The sequence below is a fragment of the Corvus hawaiiensis genome, chromosome 5 (assembly GCF_020740725.1).
Source record: "Corvus hawaiiensis isolate bCorHaw1 chromosome 5, bCorHaw1.pri.cur, whole genome shotgun sequence".
NCBI lineage: Eukaryota > Metazoa > Chordata > Aves > Passeriformes > Corvidae > Corvus > Corvus hawaiiensis.
The window spans coordinates 61,347,827-61,361,435 of NC_063217.1; the positions used below are offsets into that span (position 1 = coordinate 61,347,827).

Here is a 13,609-nt window from a genome sequence, read left to right on the forward strand (position 1 = left end):
TTACAAAGCAAAGGAATGTAATGATAAGACAATACACAAACCACATAGTGGCTCAAATGTAGCACACAAAGGATCATGATTTTAAATTGTATATCAGTTGTACTTCATTGCAAGCACTGCCTTTTGAAAAAAAACAAAACAGTGAACATCAGTACTGTTTACATTTTTTAAGCATGGCACAAAAATTAACCAGCTTATCTCCACAATTAACTTTAGGGCTGGGAGAATATAACTGCCCTACTTTGATCACTTGATGTTTTGTTTCCTGAGATAATCTTTCATTGAGAACGCACAGAATGGACAGGAATCCATTAGTGACAACATATTTCATACTATATTTTGTTCTTATATGTATGTCCCTGTCCATATCTATCATGAAAATCCTACACTGTCAGAAAAACTTTCAGTGTGCTTTGTTCCTGAGGGAACCTGATTTCCATCTCAGGCAAGTAATTTCTCCTGGGTTTGTCTGCCAACTGCTTGGAGCACCATCACTTCCATCCAGGTGGTCTTCCAGACCTGCCTCTGTCCTGTTCCTGTGCTCTGCTTTACTCTTTGCTCTTTGGCTCCTTTCCATTCTCACAGACCAGCTATTTCCTAAGCCTTGGGTATATTCCATTTACTCTGTATCAAATACTTCATTTATTTATGCTTTTGCTATGTTTAAAATGTTGATACTGTCTTGTCCATATGGGTAGCAAATAATTTAGCAAGGTGTTGCCACTTGCTCGCTGCAGGTAACACAAATGTGGCATTCATTGCTCTTGGGGCCACTTAAAGAGTAACAACACCACATTATAAGTGAACATTCTGTATGACAAAACAGCAGCAAAAGAACCTCAAAAAACATACAGATCAACTAATTCAGTGGGGATAAGGCCTCCAAAATCTTCACCTCAAAAAGATCTAGGATATATGTCTTCTCAGACATTGCTGTTTTATGTCTTCCTGTGCACCAGCAGGAATCCCTCCTTACGACTAAGACAGCAACAAGATTCCTGCTATAACCATAAAGTGTAATTTTGTAGTCCTCTTAGGTGCCATTTCTAGGTAAATGTGTCTAGCCACAATTAAAAACCTCTAATATTACCTACATAATTACTTGCTTGCCCCCAATGATGCTGCTTAGCAATGACAAAGAAAGCCTTAAACCTTTTAAACTACGTCCAGTGTAATCACAAGGCTGATTTGAGATCTACTGTAAGAAGGGAATATTAAACCGTTTTTCAGAATGTTAACATTAATTTTAAAGGCCTTTGTACCAAAGAAAAGCCAAAGTGTTTTGTAAACTGAAGGCAAACCTGAAAATGGAATTTTAATTTTAAAATCATGAAAAAATAAAAAGGATAATAATAATTTTATTTCCTTCTACGTTTTACACAAGATGAAAAAAAAAAAGATCAGACAAGTTCAACGTGATTTGGGGTTTTTTGGTAATATTTATTTACACTTCTAAGATCTACTTGATAGCAGGTTTTAAAGCAGAACATACATTTCCTGCCCCAAACATTTTTTGGATAAAATCTATTTCAAGAAGGAAAGGAGAGTTACAGCACGTATCCTCCTCATAATAACTATTGCATTATTCAGATGAGGATTGATTTTAGATACTTTGGAAAAACACTTCAATTTTATCAGCTCTATAAAATGGTTTCATACGCTCCCACTGCTCCTGATTTAATTATCCTAGAGCTTACCCAGCAAAATGGCTACACAGGAAGAGTCTGCATCTACAGATGGAAACATCACAGTTCCTACTGGGATATGGACATTTGTTCTGAAATTAATTCTCACTGGCTGACAGACCCATCATTCTAACCTATCCAGGCAAGTTCATTTTTGCTCTGATTTTTCCTTGCTCCTACAATTGGCCACACCACTTCTTTTTCAGTTAAACCACCCTGAAATAGCTGGTTTCAAACTAAGCTTGAAGTCTAACAGAATTGGTGGGCACCGAATCCTGTCTTCTTTGCTCCTGTCCTACAACTAGTTTCTGTTTTGGTGTTAGGTACCTGAGTTTTTCTTTTCTCATTGCGTTTAAGGCTCCATTCGCCATGCTACAGACTCCAAGTATGCACTCCCCAAAGTTGGGCCTGTAATGAAAGAACTGACCAAACTCTAATCCTGCTAATAGAAAAATCAGCTCTATACGAACTGATAAACCTCCATAATAAAAAGTCATGAATTGAATCTATTACAATGAGTCATTAAATAAAGGAAAGACATTCCTCCACCCCTTTTCAATAAAAGAAAAACACATGCAAATTTAACTAGTAAAGCTGATCAAAAGATGCAATACCCTTGAAAAATGAATACTAATACCTCAACACTAAACTGGAGTGGGCAATATATTTCAACTTTGAAACTGCTTTGCAATTACGCATTAATCCCCTCAGCCTGAACAGCAGGTCTATGAAGAAAGGATTGATCTCCTTTAATGATGAAACTCTGGCACCACGGTTTTATTTTTCACAACACGGTGCAGTTAAGAACCCCACTGTTATTATGAAAATTTCCTCAGCAAAGGAGCTCCATCACATTACCAGTGCACCGATTCATCATAACGTGCCTCGCTCCTGCTCATCAACAAGTCTGAGTGATGAAAAGATCCAATATTATCCTGACAGTACTTCATGCACATTCTCAATCACACATTATTACAGCATCCATATTAATTTTCACTGACACGCGTCCTAGGCCTGTTCAAATTAGGCAAACCAACGAGGGGGAGTTGATGAAATACCAGCATAGCCACAGCTCATTGCATTCCAATTTGCATGCAAATGGTTTATCAGGAAAATTCCATTCCCAGCAACCAGCAAGTGAAAAACAACCGTAATCTACACTTCAGGGCCACCATACAGAGCTTAATGAATCGCAAAGAGAGAAGGAAGTGACAGACCTATGAGAGGATCGATTTCCACTGGCAGCTGGTAAGGCTGGTCTTGTACAGCACCTTGATGAGCTGGAATTCAGGAAAGAAGATTTTAAAACTTTGCATTTTTTTTAATACATGAAGCCACATATATTTTATAAATCACAGCTATGCCCTTTTTTTTTAACTATTCAAGATTCTTCTGCATCAAGTGAATGAAAAAAAATAATTCCAGGTGCTTTCACAGGCTGCTTATTAAACATTTATTTTAGATTAGGGCTATTCTGAATGTATGCCATCAGCAGCAGCTCTGGTCCTGAGCCATAAGCTCTAGCAGATGCTTTACTGGCAACCTCTCCTGTCGCAACAAAACAAAATTAAGTGGTAAAGAGGACTGAAAACAAAATGTGACAACCATCTGCTGACTGTAGCAAATACTATTTTCCTCTTTACTTTTTAAAGCACTGCTTTGAACAACTGAAGTACAAAGGACTTTTTTTTTAGAAGTTAGTTTATGACACAGAGAGGGAAATCTCGTAGTCGTCTCATAGTCAGCCAGTATTTAAGGATTCATCCATCACCAAAACCCATTTATTTGCAAGTTTGTATAGAAGTTAATATATTAATTCTGCCGACACACATTTCATCTGAGCACCTGGCATACCAGTAAAATGTTTAAGCACTGACTTCTCTTGCAGGGGTAAAAAGAAAGCCTTTTTATTCCACAGCTTCACTACAAAAAAACAAACAAACTCCTCCCCAATCCCCGCCAATAGCCAACAATACCTTCTTGGAAGGGATATATACTTACACCTATGATTTTTCTACATACCATCCACAGCTTAATATAAAAACTAGTGTCAGTACAAGGATTCCTTAAATAAGTGATTCATAAGTAAATTCAAAGTTCCACTGCAATGAAACACCAACACAGAACAACACATGAAATCTGCGTGAGGAAAAAGAGCATCCTGCTGGGTACCAGTGCCATTAGATGTCAGCAAAGCCACCAAATTCATATTCAAAGGCAGGAATGGGCTTTTTAATTACACATTAGTGACAACTGGTCACTTGGCAACTTAACTTTTTTATCATGATGCCTCATTAGCAAAGACAATGCTAAGCCCACAGCAGGGGATATGGAGAAGTAATGATACCTGCCCTCTCACCCTAGGAGATCCCATTTCGGTATAAAATTGTAAGTCAACAATAGCAAAGGCTGAGGAGTCCACACCCAGATATCTTAAGCATAGTACTCTATTAACAGCCAGCAACTGATGTGTGCTCTCACAGCAGTGGGGTGAGGTGATTTTTTCTTGGGTTTTTGTTGGTTGGCTTTTGTTTGTCTTGATCTGTGGGTTTTCCTGAATTCTTTGTACTGGCAAGACAAGTGTAAAATGCCTCTAAATGAAAAAATAGCAACTCAAAAGCACAGCTTACTGTTCTGATTTTCAGAGGTGAGGGAAAACCCTGAAAAATCTGAAAGCTCTGTTCAACTCAAACCAGTTGAACACTCACCAAACTGGTTGCTTGCTCATGGATCATCAACCAGCAGAATTGTGTTGAAATCAAAATCAACTCCTACCACTTTTGAACATTTTCTTCTTCCCATGACTGTTGTTTGTTCACAAAGGCCATTTTTTAAAAGCCTTGAATATTATATGCCCAAGGTCACACATCCAAAGTATGAGAAGATACTGTCATCCTCCTTTCAAAGAAATCTTGGGAGCCCTGTAAATAGTTCTTCATCACAACTTATCTTAGGCAAGTCTCCCTTCCCCCCTTCTTTCCCATCCTTCTCTTGAAGCACTTCTTGGGCTGGTGAAATAATACATAGATGTTTCTATTTGAGGGGTAATTTGTAAGAATTAGTAAAAAAGTGTGGGAGTCATCTGGCTTTTTTCAAAAAGTAATCAGGGACCATGGGTCAAGATTTCTTAGCAGGAATTTCAACCATGTACGTATTTCTCTGGTGTATCTTCTATTTAAGTTATTTGAGTAGAAGGTCTTTTTTTCCCCCTTTCTTGAAAAGCCTTTGAACAAATATACTGCATTGCACTGAAATAACTTCCTTTGATGGCTTGGGCCTAAGACTGCCGTAGTCAGGGAAAGGAGGATGGATGTCTTTAAGATTGGAGAATATTAGAATTAAAAGCAGAATTATATTCTCAACTACAGCACACTTTTAAAGGAAAATTAATTTTATTAGTTGCTATGGAAATGGCTATTTTGTTTTCCTTTCATACTGACAATACATAATCACCTAGTAATTTTGGGATGTTTAAGATAAGACTTCCCATATATTTTATTTCCTAATTCTCATTGGGTGCTTATAATAAACAAGAAAAAGATAGAAGAGAAGATTTCAGACAAGTTTTACATGCTTTAAAACTGCCTTTGGCATGATATGGTTCAGGCCCCCAACTGACTGAACAACAAATTTAAGAGGAAGAGTATGCCTTTGTCATGACCAAATAGTGATGGACGGTTTTGTCTCCTTCCATGGTGCCCGATGGCCTGGAAAGCAACATATTGTTTTTACAAACATTTAGTGTGCTACACATCTTACTACAATAGCTCAAATTACCTTTCTAATGAGAAATTAAGCCCACGTGTGAAGAGCCTGCTGTGTCAATGAACCGGATTTGCTTTTTTCACTTTAAACCTACAACAGTTCGTCAGCAAATTTTGCTAAGACAAGAGAAGTGCTGCTGGATGTCAGGGGCTTCTCAGGCTTCTTGCTTTAATGTACTTACCAGGGAGGCTGTGCCACTTGTTCACAGCAAAGAGCCTGTTTGCAGTGACCGTGATCACAGCAGGAGTGGCCAGGCCGGGTTGGGTGTTGGCAGCCACGTGAGTGACCGGGGAGTTGGACGGAAACTTCAGGACCATGATAACGTCCTGCTGGGCTTGCTCTGTGAACATCAAGGGGCTCTGCAGGAGGAGATACTGTTGAGTGCACATGACAAGAACCCAAATACACAGGAAAAGAGAACACGGGGAGGAGAAGAGACAGGACAAGAGAAGGAAGATTGGATTAAAACACACAGCATCCAATAGAAGCTGCAGTAGAAAAGCAAATGCAGTAATAGTGGACAGGCTTATGGAAATAACCATTTTAGGCAGAAAACCCTTCATGTACCCTATTAATCTCAGGGCCCTGTTGAACACAGCGTGTCTGTATACAGACTTTGCTTCAGATCACAGCAGATTAAACTATAAATTTGCAATCACCTATCTCTGCCAAAAGAATTCTCCTTCACATCTGCAGAGATAGTACGTCAAGGAAAGCAAGGCCAAACCAGGAGGGAAACACAAAAAAAGCGAGCAAAAGAAATTCTAGCTCTCAGAGATTGTCTCAAGTTGCATTAAATTGGCAGACTGTAATTCTTTACAAGCCAGATGAGAACATGAAAGCACATTAAAATAAACAGATACACACATACACTAGATATATGTTCTGTATATATTTCTGGTGCACAAAAATAAGATTTATGAATGCAAAGTAGAAGACTTCACTGCAAATGTGTTTCAAAGGACAAACATAATTAAATGCAGTTGTAAAGAATATAAAGTGGACGTGATTACAGACACTATCCTGCATTGTTTCCAGAAATGCTAAAGCGAGGGAATGAATCCAGACTCTCATTTTCAACATAATTTTTCAGGTTTTAGTTTTTGTAGTTGTAAGTTGAAAAGTTTATTAACTTTTAAACTAAGTTCTCTCAGAATACTGCAAATGTCAAAACAAAATATTGAAGACCTTAGATATGGATATCAAATGTAAGGAGAAAAACCAACACCTAATGGGTTTATGACTATGTGGTACATCTGAAAAAAAGGAGAACCCCATTGAAATGCAGAGATACAATCACCCTGGTCACCAGTAGCCACATTGCTCAAGTATTTCTAATTTTCTAATAACCAAATTAGAATACTAATGAAGTGTCCTTGGGCTGTTTTCCACCTGCAGTATTTCATTACATATGTGTGTATGTAAGTGCATACATTTAATGTATATTTATACAGAACTAATAAAAATATTAAATACATTTGCATTTTTATTATCACTCCTTTTTAAAAAGTTATTAAGAGTACTTAGAAAAACATATTGCACTATGAATTCCTATTTACAGTCTTTGCATAAAGGTGTAAATAAAAGCAACTAATAAGCTACCCAGACATCCTTCTGAGCAAGTGGCTAAAAGCCAATCAATATTATGAGTTAATCCTCCCTGGATGCTCATTCAATTAAAGGTGTCAGTAATGCCTCATCTGATGTGGCCTCAATTAAATCCAGCTATCTGATGGTTGAAAACACAAGGGGATACAGCAACAGCAGCAAAACCAGACAAATAGGCAGCCTTCATGTGACTGCTAATTACTACACCTGGTGTATATTATGGCTTGTGCACTTAACACAGCACGTGATAACTTCCAATTCAGCTGCATTCATGCACACACATGAAAACAAAACTCAGTAAATAATGCAACTAGAAATAATTCAAAACTATGACAGGAAAGATATCCTTATTGTATTTCAGCTCCAGGAATACTACTTTTAAAACCACTTAATACAGAGCTATTACGAAAACATGTATTAATATTAACAAAACCAGCAAGTGAAGAACTAAGGGGTTTTTTTTCCTGGGTGTACCCCAGCCCAAAAAACCACAGGAGTTAGAAACAGCTAACTTCGTAGATTTTAACTGATTCTGTTACATACTAAATCTTCACTAATTCAGCACCATAAAAAATATTATGATAAAACCACACAAACCGCTTCCCAGTATCAGATTTATTTATATAACAATGGCTCTGACTAACACATCAATAATCAACTTCTCGAGTTGCTCCTCTTCCTGAAACAAATCCATTTAAATTAGAGTGAGTGCTCAGTGCATGGCACCATGACAGACGGACACACATATGGCAATGGCAAGTGGCTGCATGATGGGAGTATCTGGGCTCCCCAACATCCCTGTTAGCAGGGCTCTTCTGAAACACACACACTAGTCCCTGCCATGGTCTGTAGGCTGGGACCTGGCCATGGGACACAGGCAGCTGAGCAGCTCCCAGGTACACACGGGATGCATTTGAGAAAGGCCAGTAGCTCAGTTTATCAAGGAAGTTTACACTTCTCAGACTCCTGCATCACAAGGTTTGTAAGATACTTCGGAAACATTTCACGTTTCTGTGTAATCTTCTAAAACCTTCTGCACTTCAGATACGTTTTAAAACTAATACCCTTAGCCTGCTCAAGTAGGACATATTTTCTTCTTGTATATCCTGTAAGACATGTCTTTTTTTTTCATATTGCAGTGTAAAATGTCCATCCTAACAATAAGGGAATGTAACCTTTTGAAAACCTTGGGAATTAGCAGACCATTTGCTCCACTTGTCAGAATATCACTTAACATCCTTAGTTCTGGACCTATGACAACACAAACGGTATTTCAAATCCACAGACTCCACACAACATGATATGAAGAGTAATCAGTAATAAAATAATTGTTTGTATAATAAAATTACATTAGACACAAGAGAGGTAAAAGGGAAAGCATGTTAATGCTCACTGCCTAAATTTTATCACCCTAGCTTTACTGCAAAACACATTTAGTCACATTCTTTGCTATGTAAGTTTCAGCTCATGAATTCCTAGTAATCCTGGTTTTAGGGGAAAACCTATGCCTGGGGGAAAAGACAAGGAAGTTCCACCTCCTAAAACCAAGCTTCTTGAGGAATCTGCCAAAGATTAACTAAATTGTCTCCACAATGACTGGCTCTCACCTGTACAGGTATGGTATTAACAAAATCAACTGATGAAGTGTTCCTAGATTACACTGACAAAAAAAAAAAGCCTGTACTAGAAATCAATGCAATCCTTTCAGCAATAAATAAAAAAACAGTTAAGCACTGCATACAACTCCTACCAAATCGTAACTCATCTGCTGGTTTTAATAACATAATTCCACAACCACATAAAAGCAAAGTGAAAGTGTCCAGTTCTGCAAAGTTAAGATGGCAAAGGAATTGAGCACAAAGGCAGGTCGCAAAGAGTTAACATGGCACTTACCACCTGCATGGCAGAACTTCGTGGAGGATGTGGTTCTATGAGTAGTTGGGAAGGGGTCTGTCCAAAACTTCTTATTTGAGCTTCCACAGCCTGGAAAAGGCACAGGCAGGTTTGCATGTTAAGAGGTGCTAATTACAGGCAATAGAACCATAACTGTCACCTGAAAATGTCATTCCACACTTCTGGCTTGTTTCACGTTGAAAATCAACCCCGTGTGTTCACTGTGGGGCTAAGTGCTTGGCACTGGTACTAAGAATGAGGTAATCATTTTAGTGCCGTGGATGCTATTTCCATGAGAAACTCTGCAAAACCTCATCCTGCTCAATGATATTAAACAGAAACAAGCTATTATAATCAGAAACCCTCTTTATTGGCTCAATTTTTCCTTTCTAACACTGGCTTATCCTGTTTGTAGCATAACTCAAAAACAAAAGTTAACTTCTAAAAAGTTTCTGTAGGTATTAAGTGTTGTACGTTAAACTCCATTGCTCCATTTCACAGCAGTAACTACAAGAAAGGCAATACTGAGCTTTTATTCTTACTTCCAGGTTTATTCAAAAAGAGCAAACAATGTTAGGATGCATTAAATACCAACAGTAACACTAAAGGAGAACATGAAGGTGTAATACAAGGGGGTTTTTAAAGTTTCTCTGTATCTTCAGCAATATGCTTAAGTACTTTCTTCATAGGAAATACATGAAAATATTATGCTTAGTCATTTCTTAAAAATAATTATGCTGAAACCTGTGAACTTATACGTCTTGCCCTAGGCACGTCCAGCTAGTTTTCCATGCTGACACCTCTTGGCCCACTGGTTTAAAGATAACACCAAGCAGCCAAAATTCAACAAGTTACCTCTTGTCAGGCTGGCCCCCTGCACCATTCACAGAAACAGGCTGATATCACAGAAAATCTCAAATCATTCAACTTAGTTTACATCTCTTTCATTGTGAGCTAAACTAATCACCTGGCCTTTGCTATGGTTTAGCAGGCTGCACATGGACTGATGCCTCAGGTATTTTCCTCTAATTCTTCTTTTTCATGGTTCAACCTTCCTTAAGACTCCTTACACTTATATTTCCTGTTCTACTTTAGCCACTCAAAATTTTTGAGGCAGTGGACTTATGCTGACCTTATTCTTACAAACAACTGGTTTAGGTAATAATAAAGACCATTACTAGGACACACAATGTTCTCCTGTTACAGCAATAACAGAGCTAAAAGTAGAATGCACCTGAGACCTTAAAATAATCATCCTTTTGATAGTAAACATGCCATCCAGAACACCTGACCTTATTACATTTGGCAGGGCTTTTGAAACATCTGAACTCACCAGAGCAGGAGTCAAAATTAGTCTGTGAACAGATTCTAACACTCTTGCCCACTCTGGGAAGCACCATAATCTTCAAAGAACTGGTGAATAAGTAAGTTTATCAAAAAGCTGGCTGAAATCTGACATACACACACTGTGATGCAGTGAGCACTTTTTGAGGAACAGCAGTATTAGACTCATGAAGCACTAAAGCTCAGTAAGACTACATGAGTCTCCTTCCTGCTGATGAGACATGCTGCATTAAAATTCAAATCTGAGGGTTTGTGACTCAAGATATCAAAGGAATCACAAAAGCTTTGAGGTCTCTTAAGACATGGAAGCATTAACGAAGGAACTGGTCAGCAGCTCTACCCTCTCCAGAAAATGCTGTTTGTTTCAAAACATGCAGATTGTAAAAAGATTTGTCTACACCTACTTGCAGATTAAGTGGCATATTTTTATTAGCAAATGGGAATTCTGCCGCGCACTAAGGGTAGGGCCAAAAGAATACAGAAGGACCAGATGCAGACTGTCCTGGCTGCCAGTTACTCTATACTTGTTAAAATATTTAGTAAAAATTGACAGTCTTTAGAATCCACTATTTATTTCCTATTAAACATATCTCCAATAAATTATTTAAAATGTATTGGGTTGACCCTGAGTTGATGGACAGTCTTTAAGACCAATTACGCTTCTCACAATTTACATATTTAAACCGCACCGAAAGGCGGGACTTCCCCTTTTTGTCGGAGCTCCCCTGCTGGGAGGTGGGGGGGGCTCCGAGCCTCCCGGCCCCACCGGGCTGGGGCCACTGCCCCTTTCCCCCTTTCCCAACGCTGCGGCACGGACCCTGGGTCACTGGGGGGACTGTCCCAGAGCCGCAGGCAGCTAAAACCAGCCATGGACTGCTCACAGCTAAACCCATCCAGCGCGGCTTCTGGGGACAGGCGGGTCCCTCTCCTCTCCATGCGGAGCCAGCGGAGTCAACGGGAGCCGGCAGAGCCTCCTGTCTGCAGCCAGCACACTTCATGCTGAACTGAAGAGGACACTACACAGCCAGCAGCACAGAGGGAGCAAGGCTTTCTCCACCGTAAAGCCTAAACAAGGACACTCTTCAACATGGCGGCTCCAGAGTCAGAGAGAAAGAGAAAGTGAGTCCCGGGAGACGGAGCTGGAAATGGCGACGGGAGAAAAGAGGGCGGTGCCGCGATTCTGGCGCGCAGCTTAAAAGAAACCTTCTTGCATGCCGTGATAAGAAACTGTAATACCACAAACTGTTTGTCTCTTTAATCCATTTGAAGAACATGGGGGGATGGAGTATCTTCGTGTGCCTATGAAGATTGTGAAGAATGCCTATGCCAGGCTATATAGAAGTAGTAAGAGGCTGTTAGAGACTTGTGGCGAAGAAAAGCCTTTGTGTGCAGGCCAAAATAACTTATCCTTAAAAAGATGAATAACCCCATGTGATGGCCCACGTTTTGTAGTGTGAAGGAACTGTGAGATTTTTCATGGAAGAGATGTTCTACACACAGCAGACTGATTGTTTCCGGGCGGATCTGCTGTTAGTGGCAGTTTGGGAACCACGTGCAACTGAAGGAAAACCCTTTTTTCCTTAAGCATAAGAGAGAGACTTTTCAAGAACTAAAACACTGACTAACATCCCATGTTCTGTTATCCCCTGTGTGAGCTGGGTAAAAGGAGAGAAGTGCTGGAGGGGGGGGGGGATTTGCTTTAATTTTGTTTTGTTATTTTCTCTTTACTTTTAATTCTATTAGTAATAAAACTCTTTCATTGTACTGCAACTGTTTAAGGTTTGTGCCTGCTTTGCTTTTCTCCTAATTCTTATCTCACAGAAGGAAAATAAGTAAGTAATGAATATTTTGAACCAAAACCACTACAAAAATTAATAAAGTATTCTTGAAGCACAGCTCCCAGGCATTTGATTTAGAACTGAGAATAGATAAAGTGAGGAAATAATAAGCTTTAGATTTATTAATTTCCTTGCATACGGACTTATGATCAATACAGAAAACTTTCACTCCCTAATGCCCATGTTCAGCACTTAAAGAGAGTCACAATTTTGTCCCAACCATGGAATCTGGTACGTCTTTTAATTCCTCTGGAAACTACACACTCTTACATAGCACCAATAGTGAGGGAAAAAGAAACACAACTCATCACATTGATGCAGAGTATTTCAAATACATTCATCATTACAAGAGCCCAAACTGATGTAGAACAAGTATAAAGTACTCTACTCAACCCACCATCAAGAGGCATTGTCTGTTTTCATACAGTGTTTGTCAGACCTGGTGAAGCTGCTGGCCAATGGGACAATGATTTTGCCAAAGCCTGCCTCAGAGGATCACAAGTTCTCTGTTTTCAGTCTTAACAGACAGTTTCTACATCCCTGTTTATCTTCTAGCTGGAGTTTGTGATTTACAGTTCCAGCACAAATAAGTCCTTTAGACTCATTAGGTTCCATCTGGTCATTCCAAAAAAGATGAGCACCTACAGTTCCAGGACTGCAATAGCCCCGACACAATCTTTCCCTTATAGACAACAGAACTGGGAAAAATCCACATTCTACCACAGCTAACAAGGTTTCATAAAACATCAGATCTGTACACAGAACATAAAAGCACAGGTACTGGTATCTGTACGTCATCTTTACTGGTGTCTTCAGAGATCGAAAAGAAATTTGAAGAACTGTTGAGTAAAGGCAACAACACTTGGACAAATACGTCTAGACATAGTGGCTAGACTTCAGAAAAAAAAAATCTTCTGCATTCCTTCTAGTTATCAAGAAAAAAAAAAAGTAAAGGTTTCTTTTTTTAGCATGCACATTTTGTAATAATGACCAAGAGAGTGTACTAGCAACCCCAAATGGTTCCTTCCTTTTCCCAGATTGTATTCAAAGTCAATCCAGATGTCAACTCCCCATTCTGATGTCTCAGTCAGAAGGATCACATACAGAAGGATGCAAGATGACCTCCCTCTGTCAGCAGAAATGTGATGGTGGAGCTGGAATTAATCCCTGTTCTCTCAATTTACATAACAATAGGAAGAGCCACCAGATGCCACTCAGACTTTTGTTCAACCTGTCAAAGAAAACCAGGTAGGAGCAGGAAATTTTTTTCTCAGAGATATAATTAGTATATCCTTTGAAGAAAAGTACCTACCATTCACCTGAGAAAATACAGTGAAATGCCCATCAGTCAGAAAGTCATCATCCACTTCCTTTCTAATGAATTATAGCCCAGCTTCTAACTGAGCTTTCTTGAAAAGAAGTACTACCAGCATTAGTCAGTATTACTAAGAGACAGACAGCTCCTCCAGCAGTAGA

General features: G+C 39.1%; 1 protein-coding gene across 4 annotated transcripts in view; it reads right to left on the reverse strand.

Moving 5' to 3' along the window:
- The window catches only part of LRBA (LPS responsive beige-like anchor protein), a 373,995-nt gene that overhangs the window by 31,574 nt on the left and 328,812 nt on the right, over positions 1–13,609 (reverse strand). For 3 of the 4 annotated variants that reach the window (XM_048304274.1, XM_048304272.1, XM_048304271.1), the window contains 3 exons: positions 8,952–9,041; positions 5,632–5,824; positions 2,903–2,965 (listed from right to left, as the gene is read on the reverse strand). In XM_048304274.1, coding sequence (XP_048160231.1) covers positions 2,903–2,965; positions 5,632–5,824; positions 8,952–9,041 — 346 coding nt within the window. The remainder of the gene's footprint in view (positions 1–2,902; positions 2,966–5,631; positions 5,825–8,951; positions 9,042–13,609) is intronic. The other variant, XM_048304273.1, reaches the window with a different exon arrangement.